Source organism: Rhinoraja longicauda, chromosome 16 (assembly GCF_053455715.1).
Source record: "Rhinoraja longicauda isolate Sanriku21f chromosome 16, sRhiLon1.1, whole genome shotgun sequence".
Lineage (NCBI taxonomy): Eukaryota > Metazoa > Chordata > Chondrichthyes > Rajiformes > Arhynchobatidae > Rhinoraja > Rhinoraja longicauda.
Genome location: NC_135968.1, coordinates 26,702,733 through 26,719,519, shown reverse-complemented (window position 1 = coordinate 26,719,519; position 16,787 = coordinate 26,702,733). Strand labels below are relative to the sequence as shown.

The following is a 16,787-nucleotide window of genomic DNA, read 5'->3' as shown; positions in this document are numbered from 1 at the left end:
AGGAGGTGCAGATCCAGAGCCAGCAACATTATGGGGGACCCCTACCACCCCAGCAATGGACTGTTCCAGCTGCTATGGTCAGGCAAACGCCTCCGCTGTCACGCTGTGAAAACAGAGAGGATGAGACGGAGTTTCTTCCCACAGGCCATCAAGACTGTTAACTCGTATCACCAGGGACTAATTTACCGTATTAATTTATTTTTTGGTGTTGTGTCTTTTTAAAAAAAAAATCTATTCTGTTTTGTAGTTTTAGCACAATCCGCAGGCATTGCCACTTTCATTTCACTGCACATCTTATATGTGTATGTGACAAATAAAGTAGACTTGACTTAGTTAATTTACATCCATTCCAGTGAATGCAGAGTATTTATAACTTCATACGATTGTGATTGCTCTTGTAGAGCCTGAGTATCCTTGAGTAAAATGTGTAACATAACCTCTGACAGGTAATCTCATCTTGCAGCAATGTTATCAGGTCTTTGTCCAGGCGCATTGCACGTGTCAGGAATTCAGCAGTGCTGCTTAAAATCTAACCGATTGCTCTGGGGCATAATGTCTTGTATGATTTAAGATTTTTTGTTTCCTGTGATTTTAAACAATCACTTTTGTGTTTTTGTTCTATGCCTGTATGAAACTTTGCGAGTCTTCAAGGTACAACAGAGGTCTTTATTACAGTAACTCAATGCTGGTAGCAAGACAACTAAAATGGCTGCAACCCCACAATCTGACTGCACACTCCACACTGTGTAGGAAAGCCAAGATAACTATGTACAAAACATCACCCTTTGTCCTGTGCAGCGCCACCTGCTGCACGGGAGGAGCAATGGGTCCTTCCACCCCACATAGTCCACCAAACATCACACTCCCCCTTTCCAGTTTGAATGTCTCTATTCTTGAATGAGTCGCCTTGGGGGAATACCACGACGATCGACGAGGGACCACAGGTAGATCAGCGGGGAGTTTGTCTGGTGAAACTTCATCAAGCCAGGGTAGGGTCAAATCAGGCACTCCAGTGTCGACACGATTCGGCACCGGGCTGTCCAGCTGCTTGGTTCTGTCCAGGCTCTGCACAGTCTTCGCTGGAGGAACACGGCTTCTTAATTGGTCATCATGCCGTCGGCACTGTCCTTCTTGTCCTTGGACGGTGTACATTTTGGTTCCAATATGAGCCATGATCTTGCCAGCGCACCATTTGTTTTGCTTGGTCGTATAATTGCGGTAATATACGTAGCCGCCTACCTGGATGACATAATTGTCACCGGCCGGACAGAGGAAGAACACCTGCAGAACCTAAAACAGGTCCTCACGGCACTGAACAACTACGGCATGAAGTTGCGCATGGACAAGTGCGCATTCTTCCGAAAACAGGTCACTTATCTCGGACATGTGATCTCGGCAAGTGGTCTGAAGCCATAGGAAGAAAGAGTGGACGCCATTGTGAAATTGCTGACGCCCGAAAATGTGAAGCAGCTTGAAAGCTTCATTGGCAAGGTGAACTACTATGGCAAGTTCATATCGGCCCTTTCGGCCTTGTGCGCACCATTGAACAACCTGCAAAAACAGGACGTCGAATGGCACTGGTCCAAAGAGTGTGACCATGCATTCACCAGGTTGAAGGTGATGCTCGCCCAGAAAACACGTTTGGTCCACTATGACCCATCGAAGCCGCCGATGCATCGCCATATGTTCTTGGAGCTGTAATCTCACAAACGGCGCAGAACGGCAAGGAAGAACCAATCGTGTTCGCATCCAAAACGCTGGCATCCGCCGAGAAAAACTACAGCCAAATGGAGAAAGAAGCACTGGCGATCGTGTTTGGTGTCCGGAAGTTCCACCAATATTTGAGTGGGCGACATTTCCTGCTCATCACTGACCACAAGCCGCTGCTGACTATTTTCAGTCCGGAGAAAAGTTTGCCTGTCATGTCGTTGCAGCGTCTACAACGTTGGGCCCTGGTCATGATGGCATATGATTACCGCATCATTTACCGACAGTCTGCCGAGCATGCCAATGCCGATGCACTGTCTCGTCTACCGATTGGACCCGACCTGACGTTCGATAAAGAGGAGGCAATTATGGAAATGAAGGCCCGCATGCATGTGTGGTGGCCGAAATCGAGGCCGATATAGCCGACCACTGCAAGGACTGCACACCATATGCCGAAACAACGCCGAATCCGCCGGAAAAGACCTCTGCATGGCCCGTCCCCGACCAACCATGGCAGCGAATCCACATAGATTTTGCCGGACCGTTCCTCTAGAACATGTGGCTGGTCGTCATGGACGCCCATTCGAAATGGCCACATCTTATCCAAATGAAGAAATATCTGACCACAGAAATAACCACTTTTGCGCTCGACGATTTGTTCGCCATTTGGGGATTGCCCTTCACAATTGTAAGCGACAATGGACCCCAATTTGCCTCGCAAATGTTCAGTGACTGGTGCAAACATCACTCAATCGTGCATTTGACATCAGCACCTTTTCATCCACCCTCAAATGGTGAGGCAGAGCGGCTCGTTGGCGTTTTCAAGCAAGCCATGAAACGTGCTGTAGAAATCGAAAAGAAATCAAAACATTTGGCATTGCGTGATTTCTTACAACAGTATTGAACCGTTCCAAACTGCACTATCGGTCGAACGCCAGCGGAGATGATGCTGGGACATCAAGTCTACTCTTCCCTATCAGTTTTCAACCCGACTCGTAACTCTAACGCACTCAGCCAACGAAGTCGAACAAGTCCAAATTCGACATTGGCGACAACGTATATTACCGCAATTATACGACCCAGCAAGACAACTAAAATGGCTGCAACCCCACAATCTGACTTCACACTCCACAATGTGTACAGCCAAGATAACTATGTACAAAACTTCTCCCTTTGTCCTGTGCAATGCCACCTGCTGCACGGGAGGAGCAACGGGTCCTCCCACCCCACACAGTCCACCAAACATCACAATCACTAGTTGTGTTTCTTGAACTTTAAATCATTTTACTATTAGCACTTCGTCAACGAGATGCATGTGTGGTTGCATCTTGGAAACCTGACGAGCTCAATAGCATGGTACAAGCATTAACTAATATTTGAGATTCCTTCCCAACGACGAATTAATTAGTCTGTTTTTAGAAACTCATTTAAAAAATATATATTGTGCGCATCAGTTGTTTACATGTTAATTACTTCAGTTAGCAGAGCTTGTCAAGTACAATACAATACAATACAATACAATACAATACAATATATCTTTATTGTCATTGTACAGGGGTACAACGAGATTGTGAATGCGCCTCCCATACGATGCAATAATTTAATTAGCTAGTCAGTATTAATTTAAACAACCCAATGAAACAAATTGTAACAGTTTTAAAACAGAATCACTGTGCGATGTGACCATCCGGCTCTGCAGGACCGGTTCATAGCAGCTATGGCCCTGGGGATGAAACTGTTCCTGAGTCTGGAGGTGCGGGCGTAGAAGGCCCGTAATATTTTACTATTAATGAAAATCAATTATTTTACTAGGATTTTGTAATTAATTTCAAAATGTAAGGTAGTCATTTTCCAGATGCTCAACTTGAGTAGAGAAAATTGGGGACTTAAGAGTTGGAGAAAGTGTTGATCATCAGTGCTTTCATACTGGATTTGGCTTTGAGTTCAGTGCAATGGAAGGTTATTCTACTTACTATTGATATTGGTTCAAAAGAGGAGATTTGCTAAATGTCATTTTATTGGCCATGTTAAGCCCAGAAGTTGTTGGAAGTGGTAATGTTGGCCTTATTAATGTCAATCAATAGGGCATAGCTATAAAGTGGGAAGGGGAAAGTTTAATGGAGATGTGTGGAGCAAATCTTTCACACAGTCATGAGAGCCTGAAATGCACTGCATAGGGAGGTGGTGGAGGCAGATACAATAGTGTCGTTTAAGAGGCTTTTGGATCCATACATTAATATACAGGGAATGGAGGGATAAGGATCTTGTGCAGGCGAATTAGATCATTTTAACTTGGCCACATGGTGGGCACAAACATTGTGGGCCGAAGTGCCCATTCCTGTGCTGTACTGTTCTAATACATCAGGCAAGGGGATGAGTGGGGAGGGTGGTGGGTTGAGTTAGATTGACAATCTGAGATGTTGTGGTGAGAATATGGAAGTCCTCCACTTAATTAGACAACATTACTATTGTCATTTCAACTGCACACTGAAGTTGAACTCCTCACCAGAATGGCAGCTTCCTGCTGTTTTTCTAACACTGGACATTCTCGACATGGCACATTGGTGTGGCTGGTAGAGCTGCTGCCTCACAATGTCAGAGACCCAGGTTCGATCCTGACCTCGGGTGTTGCCTGTGTGTAGTTTGCAAGTTTTCCCTGTGATCGCGTGGGTTTCCTCTCGGTGCTCTGGTTTCATCCCACATCACATTTTTGGTTAATTGGCTTCCGTAAATTGCTCTTAGTGTCAAGTCAAGTCAAGTCAATTTTATTTGTATAGCACATTTAAAAACAACCCACGTTGACCAAAGTGCTGTACATCTGATTAGGTTCCAATGGAAAAAAAATGAAACATACAGTAGCACGCAAACAGTTCACAGCGCCTCCTCAATGAGCCTCAAACGCTAGGGAGTAGAAATAGGTTTTGAGCCTGGACTTAAAGGAGTCGATGGAGGGGGCAGTTCTGATGGGGAGAGGGATGCTGTTCCACAGTCTAGGAGCTGTAACCGCAAAAGCGCGGTCACCCCTGAGCTTAAGCCTAGACCGCGGGATAGTGAGTAGCCCCAAGTCGGCCGACCTGAGGGACCTGGAGTTAGAGAGGGGGGTTAGAAGATTTTTGATGTAGGGGGGGGAGTGTCCATTTAGGACTTTATACGTGAATAGGAGGAGCTTGAAGTTGATTCTGTACCGTACAGGGAGCCAGTGGAGAGAGGCCAGAATCGGGGTGATGTGGTCCCTTTTACGGGTACCCGTCAGGAGTCTCGCTGCGGCGTTTTGGACCAGTTGCAGGCGGGACAGGGAAGATTGGCTGATCCCAGTGTATAGGGAGTTGCCGTAGTCTAGGCGGGAGGAAATGAAAGCGTGAATGATTTTTTCTGTGTCGTTGAATTGGAGGAAAGGTTTGATTTTAGCTATGGTTCGAAGTTGGAAGAAGCTGGCTTTTACCACAGCGTTGACTTGCTTATCAAATTTTAATGCAGAGTCAAATATCATGCCGAGGTTTTTGACATGTGGTTTGACTAGGCAAGATAGACTTCCAAGACTGCCTGTTATCAATTTGATGGAGTCAGGGGGGGGGGGGGGGGGGGGGGGGGGGGGGGCGAATAGGATGACCTCAGACTTGCTCTCATTTAATTGGAGGAAGTTCTGTGCCATCCAACATTTTATGTCCTCAAGGCAGTGTGAGAGGCTGTTTAAATTTGACTGGTGTGTATGGAGTGGATGAGAAAGTGGGATAACATAGAACTAGTGTGAACGGGTAATCGATGGTTGATGTGGACTCGGTGGGCCGAAGGGATTGTTTCCATGCTGGATCTCTACACTAAACTCTAAATAACAGCATTATAAATTCGTTTTGAAGGTGAAATTTGTTTTGAAATTAAACAAAATTAGCCTCCCTATTAAGGGTTGGTGATAGCACAGCTGAGCAATATTACTCTGTTCACTGGAGGTGGGTCAATTTCAAGGCGTTTTACCACTTTTGACAATGAATTTAATAGGTTTTTGTTAACTAAATTTTACGTTTTCTAATGTTCTAGTTTTCTTTTTACATTTTCAATAGATTTTAAATGTCAAAAATATATTAAAAGATGTTTAAAGTCATTTTAACAGTTGGGCGAGTGGCTCTCAAAGCACAGTAGCACAGCTGTGGAGCTGCTGTCTCACAGTACCAGATACCAGGGTTTATTGCTGACCTCAGGTGCTTTCTGTGTGGAGTTTGCACGTTCTCCCTGTGGCCGCGTGGGTTTCCTCTGGGATCTTGCCCACCTGTTGCAGATGCAAGTGTCAACGTCAGAGTGAATGCAGCTCTGTAGTTGTGGAAACAACTACAGGTTGAAACTCTAATCAAGCTTCTTTAGGACCTGATTGTTGCCAGAACACAGACACTCTGGACCACAGAAACTGCTCCCAATCATTCTCCTCTGAAAGGGGGAAATTTTATTTTTAAGTATAAACACTCCCAGGTTCTCATAAGGTTTAGAGAGCTGTCGATACCCTGAAATGTCCTTAAATCGACAAATCACGGGGGTTCACTGGTAGGTTAATTAGTTGCACATTAGTACTCTTCTCAATGTGAGATCTTGGTAAGATCTTAGTTGGAATAAATTAATTTATACTACAAAACAGGAATGCTGTACTAGAGATTTTCAACCTTTATTATCTTAAAATTGAGGACTCTGTCTCCAGCTGATTGCTGTTTTCAATTCCATTCACAACTCATCAGATAAGCAGCAACACAAGGAAACATTCAGATAAGGGCTGTGAATGGCATGTACCATTCATGTCACACTAATCCAGAGGATTAATGGAAGAGTTTAACATTTTTTTTACGACATTATAACTCTTCTTCAGTTAAGGTGCTTGGGTTTTTTCCATTGAAACATTGATCAGAAACTTAGATCAGCTATGCAGAAAGAGCAGTTAGAGCTCACCTGTGAGCAAACCCCCCCCCACACACATACACACACACACAGACAGACACGCACACACACTTCATTATATTATGAATTAATTTTTAAAACATTTTTTTATTGGCCATGTATGTTTTCATGCCTTGGTGCTTTGCTCGCAAAAGGATTAAAACATGATATACAACAGACAATAAAAAATAAAACCTAATTTAAACATGTGAAAATAGAGTACCAGAGTAAAAAGAGGTTACAGACTTTTGGCTGTTGAGTAGAGCTACTGAAAAAGCTGTTTATGTGTTTGGTTGTGGCGGCTTTGATAGACCGGAGTTGCTTCTGAGAGGGAAATACTTCAAAGAGTTCATGGCCAGGGTGAAAGGGGTCGGAGATCCTTACCCGCTCGTTTCCTGGCTCTTCCTGTTCGGCCTTTTTGACTGTGGAGTCGATGGTGGCCTCCCATTTAAGGTCCGTGGAACTTAAATTACTCCACAGTTGTAACTGTAGGATTGATGATGAGTGGGGGAGGGGGAGGGGGAGGGGGGGGGGGGGTGTAGGAGGGAAGCTCTCCTAGTCTGCAATCAATTCCACTGTCTTAAGAGCATTGAGCTCCAGGTTGTTGCGATGGCACCAGGATGCCAGCTGTGTCACTTACTGTCTGTAGGCAGATTCCTCCCCATCCTGGATCAGTCCAATCAGGGTTGTGTCATCCGCAAACTTGAGAAGCTTGACAGAGAAGTCTGTGGAGGTGCAGTCGCTCCACAGTAAAGAGTAAAGGAGAGTGGAGATCACACAGCCTTGCGGTGCTCCTATGCTGAGGGTCTGCGGGTCCGAGATGTACTTTCCCAGCTACACATGCTGCTTCCTTTCTGTCAGGAAGTTGGTGATCCACTGACAGAGGGGTCAGGCACAGTCAGTTGGGAGAGTTTGGAGTGTAGTAGCTCTGGCACAATGGTGTTGAATGCAGAGCTAAAATCCACAAACAAAATCCTTGCATTGGTCCCCTGGTGGTCTATGATGGAAGACAATAGACAATAGACAATAGACAATAGGTGCAGGAGTAGGCCATTCAGCCCTTCGAGCCAGCACCGCCATTCAATGCGATCATGGCTGATCACTCTCAATCAGTACCCCGTTCCTGCCTTCTCCCCATACCCCCTCACTCCGCTATCCTTAAGAGCTCTATCCAGCTCTCTCTTGAAAGCATCCAACGAACTGGCCTCCACTTCCTTCTGAGGCAGAGAATTCCACACCTTCACCACTCTCTGACTGAAAAAGTTCTTCCTCATCTCCGTTCTAAATGGCCTACCCCTTATTCTTAAACTGTGGCCCCTTGTTCTGGACTCCCCCAACATTGGGAACATGTTTCCTGCCTCTAATGTGTCCAATCCCCTAATTATCTTATATGTTTCAATAAGATCCCCCCTCATCCTTCTAAATTCCAGTGTATACAAGCCTAATTGCTCCAGCCTTTCAACATACGACAGTCCCGCCATTCCAGGAATTAACCTAGTGAACCTACGCTGCACGCCCTCAATAGCAAGAATATCCTTCCTCAAATTTGGAGACCAAAACTGCACACAGTACTCCAGGTGCGGTCTCACCAGGGCCCGGTACAACTGTAGAAGGATCTCTTTGCTCCTATACTCAACTCCTCTTGTTATGAAGGCTAACATTCCATTGGCTTTCTTCACTGCCTGCTGTACCTGCATGCTTCCTTTCAGTGACTGATGCACTAGGACACCCAGATCTCGTTGAACATCCCCTCTTCCTAACTTGACACCATTCAGATAATAATCTGCCTTTCTATTCTTACTTCCAAAGTGAATAACCTCACACTTATCTACATTAAACTGCATCTGCCATGTATCCGCCCACTCACACAACCTGTCCAAGTCACCCTGCAGCCTTATTGCATCTTCCTCACAATTCACACTACCCCCCAGCTTAGTATCATCTGCAAATTTGCTCTCCATTATTCTGGATGGTCATGACTGTGACAATAGCTAGGAAGCTTGCTGCAATCCATGATAAAGCAGTTGGTTTGACTGCTAATCCAGACATCCATTTCCTTTTTCAAAACTCATTGCCAATGTTTTTTTCTAAATCCTTTTTCCGAACGCTGTACCTCAGAATGGCTTCAAGGTTTCAAGGTCAGTTTATTGTCACATGTACCAATTACGGTACAGTGAAATTTGAGTTACCATACAGTCATACTAAGTGAAAAGCAACAAGACACACAACCACATAAAAGTTAACATAAACATCCATCAGTGGATTCCACATTCCTCACTGTGATTCAAGGCAATAAAGTTCAATCTTCTTCCCCTTGTTCTCCCGTGGTCGGAGCAGTCAAACCATCCGCAGTCGGTGCGATCAAAGCCCCCGTAGCCGATGATCGAAGCCCCCGTCCGGGTGATTGAAACTCCCGTGTCGGGGCGGTTGGAACTCTCTCCGCGGCATGGTTCCCGCGTTAGCCTCTTCTTACCAGAGACCGCGGGCTTCACGATGTTAAAGTCCACAAGCCCTGCGGTTGGAGCTTCGATCCCCGGCAAAGGGATTGCAAGCTCCGTGATGTTAAAGTCCTGCAGCTTGGACCGCCGGGTCAGTCTCCAGGAAAGGCCGCCAACTCCACGATGTTAGGCCGCAGTGGGGACGGAAATACAATATGGAAAAAAATCGCATCTCTGTCGAGGGAAGAGATTGAGAAAAGCTTCTCCCAACGCCCCCACCCCTCACATAAAACAAAGCAAGGAACACTAAAACATAGTTTTTAACGCATACTAAAAATGACAAAAAGAAGAAAGGACAGATAGACTGACTGTTGGCGAGGCGGTCACTGCAAGTGGCGCCACCCTGAATGGAATTCCTTTGCAAAGTTCCTTCCATGTTGCGATAACTTTGTCTTGGAAGTTTGTTGCCATGGAAGTATATTGTCATGCCCTTATTATTACTGGGTCCAAATCCAGGATCTTTGTCCACAGGCATTGGTACTTAGACAATAGACAATAGGTGCAGGAGGAGGCCATTCGGCCCTTCGAGCCAGCACCGCCATTCAATGTGATCATGGCTGATCATTCTCAATCAGTACCCCGTTCCTGCCTTCTCCCCATACCCCCTGACTCCGCTATCCTTAAGAGCTCTATCTAGCTCTCTCTTGAATGCATTCAGAGAATTGGCCTCCACTGCCTTCTGAGGCAGAGAATTCCACAGATTCACAACTCTCTGAACTTACTTATCTTCATTGGAATGACTGTTGCACTTTAAGTGTCCAAGGACAATTGGTGTGGGGCAAGAAATTCTTGCCTTGATAGTGAAGCCCATATCTTACAAATGATTTTAAGAGAAAATATGTTGGCGATTATCAATAATGCCAAGAAAGTAATGTGTTAATAAGGCAGGCTGAGTTTATCTGAAGCTAAGTTGAATCATATTGAAATTACATTTCTTTATCTTTATTGCTCTAGCAATTGCTTCATTTAACTTTTATTCCCTATTCAGTCACTTCTCCCCATTTTCCTATCTTTGTCTTTAATGGGGGAAGTTTGCTGATAAAAGCAAACAACATTTGATGATAAAGATAGACACCAAGTTACTCTGTTACTCCAGCACTTTGTGTCAATCTTTGGTTCCTTGTTTCTATCTGATATTTCATGATAGTGTGTGTTATATTATTCTGTCATTGGAAGGTTCAGACTCTTGGAAGGTTCAGTATTCCATTCCTTTACCTCCAACAACCTCCATCTTTCTCTTACATGTATTGGGTGGCACAGTGGTGCTGCTTCACAGTGTCAGAGGCCTGCGTTTGATCCAAACCTCGTTGCTGTCTGTGATGCATGTTCATCCTATGACTGTATGAGTTTCCTCCAGATGCTCTAGTTTCCTCCCATATCTTAAAGACAAGCAGGTTTGTAGGTTAATTGGCCTCCGTAAATTGATTCGAGTGTGCGGGGAGTGGATATGAAATGGAGAGATAACATAGAACTAGTGTGAACAGTGGTGGGTGTGGATCTGGTGATATGACAGGCCCTTTTCCAAGCTGTATCTTTCAATCAATTTGATCAAAACTGGAAATCAATGCACATTTACATCATGGTATTTAAGGCAATGATTTTATGTTTATATCTGGCTGCATTCCAATTACAGGACTTAAAATTAAGGACATTAAGGTTCCCAACTACTCATTTTATTTTATTTTTCTTACCCATTGATGTTTAGAGCTGCTGAAAGCAAAGTGCATCAATAAACACCGGTCAAATGTATTTTCTTGTAAGGGGTGTTTTGTATTTATAGGTTATTAATATTATATGTATGTGGTACATAATATTTTATGGTGGTTGAGTTGAGATTTTCAATAACAACTTTCAATATTTCTTTCCATAGTCTGTTACAAATTATACCAAATGCCGTGTACGAAATGAACATGTTTGTGGCAAATTTACAAACTGCAAGACCTGCTCTTCAAAGCTGAATTGTCAGTGGGATCAGCAGAACCATGAATGTCGAGCTTTGCCAGGTAATAATCAGAGCAAACTGAAGCATATACAAAAAATACTTAATTTTATAGGACTGACTTCTGTTTAGGATTTTCTGATGCACAGTGGTTTTGTTACATGCAGCTTAACTGATTCTAATAATTGTTTTGATATATGTTTAATATGGTTATTACAATTCCATTAATACTGTGCCCTCCACAATGTTTGGGACAAAGACCCATCATTTATTTATTTGCCTCTGTACTCCACAATTTGAGATTTGTAATAGAAAAAAATCACATGTGGTTAAAGTGCACATTGTCAGATTTTAATAAAGGCCATTTTTATACATTTTGGTTTCGCCATTTAGAAATTACAGCAGTGGTTATACATAGTCCCCCCATTTCATGGCACCATAATGTTTGGGACACAGCAATGTAATGTAAATGAAAGTAGTCATGTTTATTATTTCGTTGCATATCCTTTGCATGCAATGACTGCTTGAAGTCTGCGATTCATGGACGTCACCAGTTGCTGGGTGTCTTCTCTGGTGATGCTCTGCCAGGCCTGTATTGCAGCCATCTTTAGCTTAAACCTGTTTTGGGGGCTAGTCCCCTTCAGTTTTCTCTTCAGCATATAAAAGGCATGCTCAATTGGGTTCAGATCGGGTGATTGACTTGGCCACTCAAGAATTGACCTTTTTTGCTTTGACAAACTCCTTTGTTGCTTCAGCAGTATGTTTGGGATCATTGTTTTGCTGTAGAATGAATCGCCGACCAATGAGTAATTTGTTTGAACTTGTGCAGATAGAATGTGTCTATACACTTCAGAATTCATGAAGTGTATAGACACATTCTATCTGCACAACTACCATCAGCAGTTGTATCATCAATGAAGATAAGTAAGCCAGTATCTTCAGTGGCCATACAAGCCCAGGCCATAACACCCCCACCACCGTATTTCACAGATGAGGTGGTATGCTTTGGATCTTGGGCAGTTCGTTCTCTCCTCCATACTTTGCTCTTGCCATCACTCTGATATAATTCATCTTCGTCTCATCTGTCCACAAGACCTTTTTCCAGAACTGTGGCTGCTCTTTTAAGTACTTCTTGGCAAACTGTAACCTGGCCATCTCCCATCCTATTTTTGCGGCTAACCAGTGGTTTGCATCTTGCAGTGTAGCCTCTGTATTTCTGTTCATGAAGTCTTCTGCGGACAGTGGTCATTGACAAATCCACACCTGACTCCCGAAGAGTGTTTCTGATCTGTCGGACAGGTGTTTGGGGATTTTTCTTTATTGTAGAGAGAATTCTTCTGTCATCAGTTGTAGAGGTCTTCCTTGGCCTGCCAATCCCTTTGCGATTAGTAAGCTCACCAGTGCTCTCTTTCTTCTTAATGATGTTCCAAACAGTTGATTTTGGTAAGCCTAAGGTTTGGCTGATATCTCTAACAGTTTTATTCTTGTTTCTCAGTCTCATAATGGCTTCTTTGACTTTCATTGGCACAACTTTGGTATTCATGTTGATAAACAGTAAAAGTTTCCAAAGGTGATGGAAAGACTGGAGGAAAGACTAGGTGCTGAGAGCTCTCTTATACCTGCATTAAGGAGGCAATTAAACACACCTGGGCAATTACAAATACCCATAAAGCCATATGTCCCAAACATTATTGTGCCCTGAAATGGGGAGGGACTATGTATAAACACAGCTGTCATTTCTACATGGTGAAACGAAAATGTATAAAAGTACCCTTTAATAACATCTGACAATGTGCACTTTAACCACATGTGATTTTTTTCTATTACAAACCTCAAATTGTGGAGTACAGAGGCAAATAAATAAATGATGGGTCTTTGTCCCAAACATTATGGAGGGTACTGCAAGTAGTAATTTTATTGTCCTTGCCATTTGCTTCCGTTAGGAAATGTCACCAAGTGCAGTACTATTAAATGAGAGAACAGAGGAGCAGTTAACATGAAGCTGTTGATATGACTTGAGTCTGATGCTGGATCTTATTGACAATTTAAACTTTATTTCCAAACTCTTCTTGTCTTCCTGATAATATATTTCCCCTTTCATTGCTGCCGTCTCTTCCCAACTCTTCTGTTTCTTCCTTCTCCCACTTCCTTTTCTTTGCATCCTAAAGTGATAGAGTGATACCGTGTGGAAACATGCCCTTTGGCCCAACTTGCCCACACTGGCCAACATGTCCCAGCTACACTCGTCCCACCTGCCTGTGTTTGGTCCATATTTCTCCAAACCTGTCCTCTCCATGTGCCTGTCTAACTGTTTCTTAAACGTTGCATAGTACCTGCCTCAACTACCTCCTCCGGCAGCTTGTTCCATACATTCACCCCTCCTTTGTCTGAAAAAGTTACTCCTCAGATTCCTATTAAATCTTTTCCCCATCACCTTAAACCTATGTCGTCTGTTCCTCGATTTACCTACACTGGGCAAAGAGACTGTGCGTCTACCTGATCTATTCCTCCCATGATTTTATACACCTCTATAAGATCACCTCTCATCCTACTGCGCTCCAAGGAATAGAGTTCCATCCTACTCAACCTCTCCCTATAGCTCAGTCTCTTTCGTCCTGGCAACATCCTTATAAATCTTCTCTGTACCCTTTCCAGCTTGACAACATCTTTCATGTAGCATGGTGCCCAGAACTGAACAAAATATTCTAAATGTAGCCTCACCAACGTCTTATACAACTGCAACATGACCTCCTAACTTCTATACTCAATACTCTGACCGATGAAGACCAAAAGTCTTTTTGATTACCTGATCTACCTGCGACTCCATCTTCAAGGAACCATGCACCTGTACTCCTAGATTCCTCTGCCCTACCATTCACTGTGTAGGTCCTGCCCATGTTAGACTTCCCAAAATGCAACACCTCGCATATCTCTGTACTAAATTCCATCAATCATTCCTCGACCCACCTGGCCAATTGATCAAGATCCTGCTGCAATTTTTCACAACCATCTGCAAAACCACCCACTTTTGTATCATCAGCAAATTTGCTAATCTTGCCGTGTATGTTCTCATCCAAATCATTGATATAGATGACTCCTATTTATTCCCTGTTTCCTTAAATTCTTTCAGTGGTCTTTGCTGTTTAGCTATTGATGTTATTGAATCCCTGCTCTGCCAATTCATGACGCTTAATTTCATAATTTGGTATGTTCAGGACTCATCATCTCTTTACATCAAAGTCCATTTCATTACCATCTCCCAGCCACCTCCGTCCTTGCCTTCCTCTTCCTAGTGTGCTCTCACTGCCTCCATCAATACCGCATTTTTGGTAAGATCATGAAACGTCAAGAGCGTTAAAATTAGTCCATTTGGCCCATCGAGTCTGCTCCACCATTCGATCATGGCTGATCTATTAATCCTTCTCAACCCCATTCTTCTGCCTTCTCCTGACAACTTTTGACACACTTACTAATCAAGAACCTATCAATTTTCACTTTAAATTATCCAGTGATGGTCTCCACTGCTGTTTGTGGTTGTATCCTTTCCCTGGTGTACTTGGGAAGTCACCTGGCCCAGTGCTAATGGCTGAAAAATAAAGTTTGACTTCACATGTCGCCCAGGTCTAGGATAATTGCAAATGGTGGTTGGTATGAGAGATTGCTTGGCAATGCAGGTGATTTGGAAGTTGTAAATTCTAAGATTCCTCCTGTAGTGCTTTGAGATGTGAAAATTGATTTGTTTCTCACATTCCAGCTCATCTCTGTGGAGAAGGCTGGAGTCATGTTGGGGACGTCTGTCTGCGGATTAATGCAAGCCGAGAAAACTATGATAATGCCAAACTTTATTGTTACAATCTTAATGGAAATCTTGCATCACTTACCACGTCGAAGGAAGTTGAATTTGTTCTAGAGGAGCTACACAAATACACTGTTCAGGTGATTAAAGCTGAACAATTATTTTTCCAATGTGTGTGATTTAGTTTTACGTTTAGGGAATCTATACTACGATGCATTGAGAAGCTGAATTATTGATTTCTGTGTAATAACAAAAGTGCAATGGAAATTGGAGACCTGTCTTCAAGAGGCCTATTTGGATCATTTTAGGACATAGTTTGTTCAAATGTTCTGCATAATATAGGAATAGTTCGTATGAATAGTGAAATAATAATTAAGCCCACCATATATAACTTTGTATGATTGATTTATTCCCAGCCCAATTACTCGAGGCAGCGATATAAATAGTGAGTTCTCCACGATTGTTAGAGCGAGTCAGCAATTCATTTTATATATTGTCCTAACTTCAAAAGGTTTAGGGTACTCATTCATTTTAATATGAGTAGAATATTGGCTTTGTAGCTTGATACATGTTCTCACATACTGGAAGTAGCTCTGTGTAGAGTGCCTAGCTTAATATATGGAAATGGAGAATTTATTTTATTAAAGTATTGATACATTTGTGGTTTCAAACTTGTGGCTGGAAAAAATAAGTTGAGCAATATTATATCAATAATCCATGATAATAATAACGAGAACCAATGCTTACTCTCTGCATCTGCAAATCGGCATATTCAGGTGTGATTTTTGTGTTATTGATTATTCATGTGAAACCAAAGCTGCAGTAAATTTTGACAATTCAGCAATTTTTGATTTGAATATGCAATGCTGAATTTTCACTCATTGTAAAATTTATTACAAAAACAGGAATTGGACCTGAAACAGTCCAGTGGGCATAATATCTCATTGTTTCTAGGGCAATCGGGACAATGACAGCTCATCGCATTTGGCGTGAAATCGAGGTAGCTTGCATGATGAAATGACTGAATATTAATCCTTTTTGAATTAGTAATAACCTCTAGCTTAATATGTGAACAGGATCTCTCTACAGAAAATAAAGTACCTTGTATTTCTGTTTAATCAACAGTGTTGCTGCTTTTTAATGTACGTTTTGATTTCAAACCTAGTGCTCAATGATACTATTAACATTATTGCTCAGGCTTGTGAGAGAACTTTGTTGAGGTGATGCAATTAATTCCTGCATGGCAATGCACCGTGGTATGTCAAAGCGGTTACACTGGGTTAACAAAGTTGCAGCTCAGTATATAAAGAAGCCAGTAGAATTTTGTTTACTGCTTTCCATTGTGAGAAAGCTGTTCAGCTTGTTGTTCTTTAAAGCCAGGTCAAGTATATGGTCTTTATTTATTTGTCGGTCAAGTTGTTTCAGAAAAAAGCGTTGTTGGACCTCATTGTACATGATGCCCACAGCCAAGAACACAGATTATCTTGATTTTGTCCCCATCTGTTATATGAAGACTCCATGCTTTCAAATGTCATTTAAGTAAGGCTGTCTTTTGCATGTGCTCCTTTATGGTTTTGGTAAGTGAACAGACGATGGTCAATCTCTGAAACATATTGCAGCAGCTTCAAACTTGGTTGATCTAACGAACAGCAGACTCTTTTTAATAAGATTTAGAACGTAAAAAGGAGAAGGGATTTACCAAGATTAAATTTTAAGACTTTCTTTTCAGTTCAGCCTTTTGGTTTGAAGCCCAGTTGTCATGGTTTTTTAAAATATTGAGCACTGCAATTTTTTGTGTGAAGCACGAGTTTATTCTTTGGAGAGCTATACGATTGTAATTGGAATTTTGGCATGTACTATAATGTCTGACATTTAATTTAGAGATACAGCATGAAAACAGGCCCTTCGGCCCACCGTGCCCATGCTGACC

General features: G+C 42.7%; 1 protein-coding gene across 1 annotated transcript in view; it reads left to right on the top strand.

The window, feature by feature from the left end:
• The window catches only part of atrnl1b (attractin-like 1b), a 681,061-nt gene that overhangs the window by 167,394 nt on the left and 496,880 nt on the right, over positions 1-16,787 (top strand). Inside the window, exons 14-15 of the mRNA XM_078413453.1 lie at positions 10,993-11,125; positions 14,816-14,997. Coding sequence (XP_078269579.1) covers positions 10,993-11,125; positions 14,816-14,997 — 315 coding nt within the window. The remainder of the gene's footprint in view (positions 1-10,992; positions 11,126-14,815; positions 14,998-16,787) is intronic.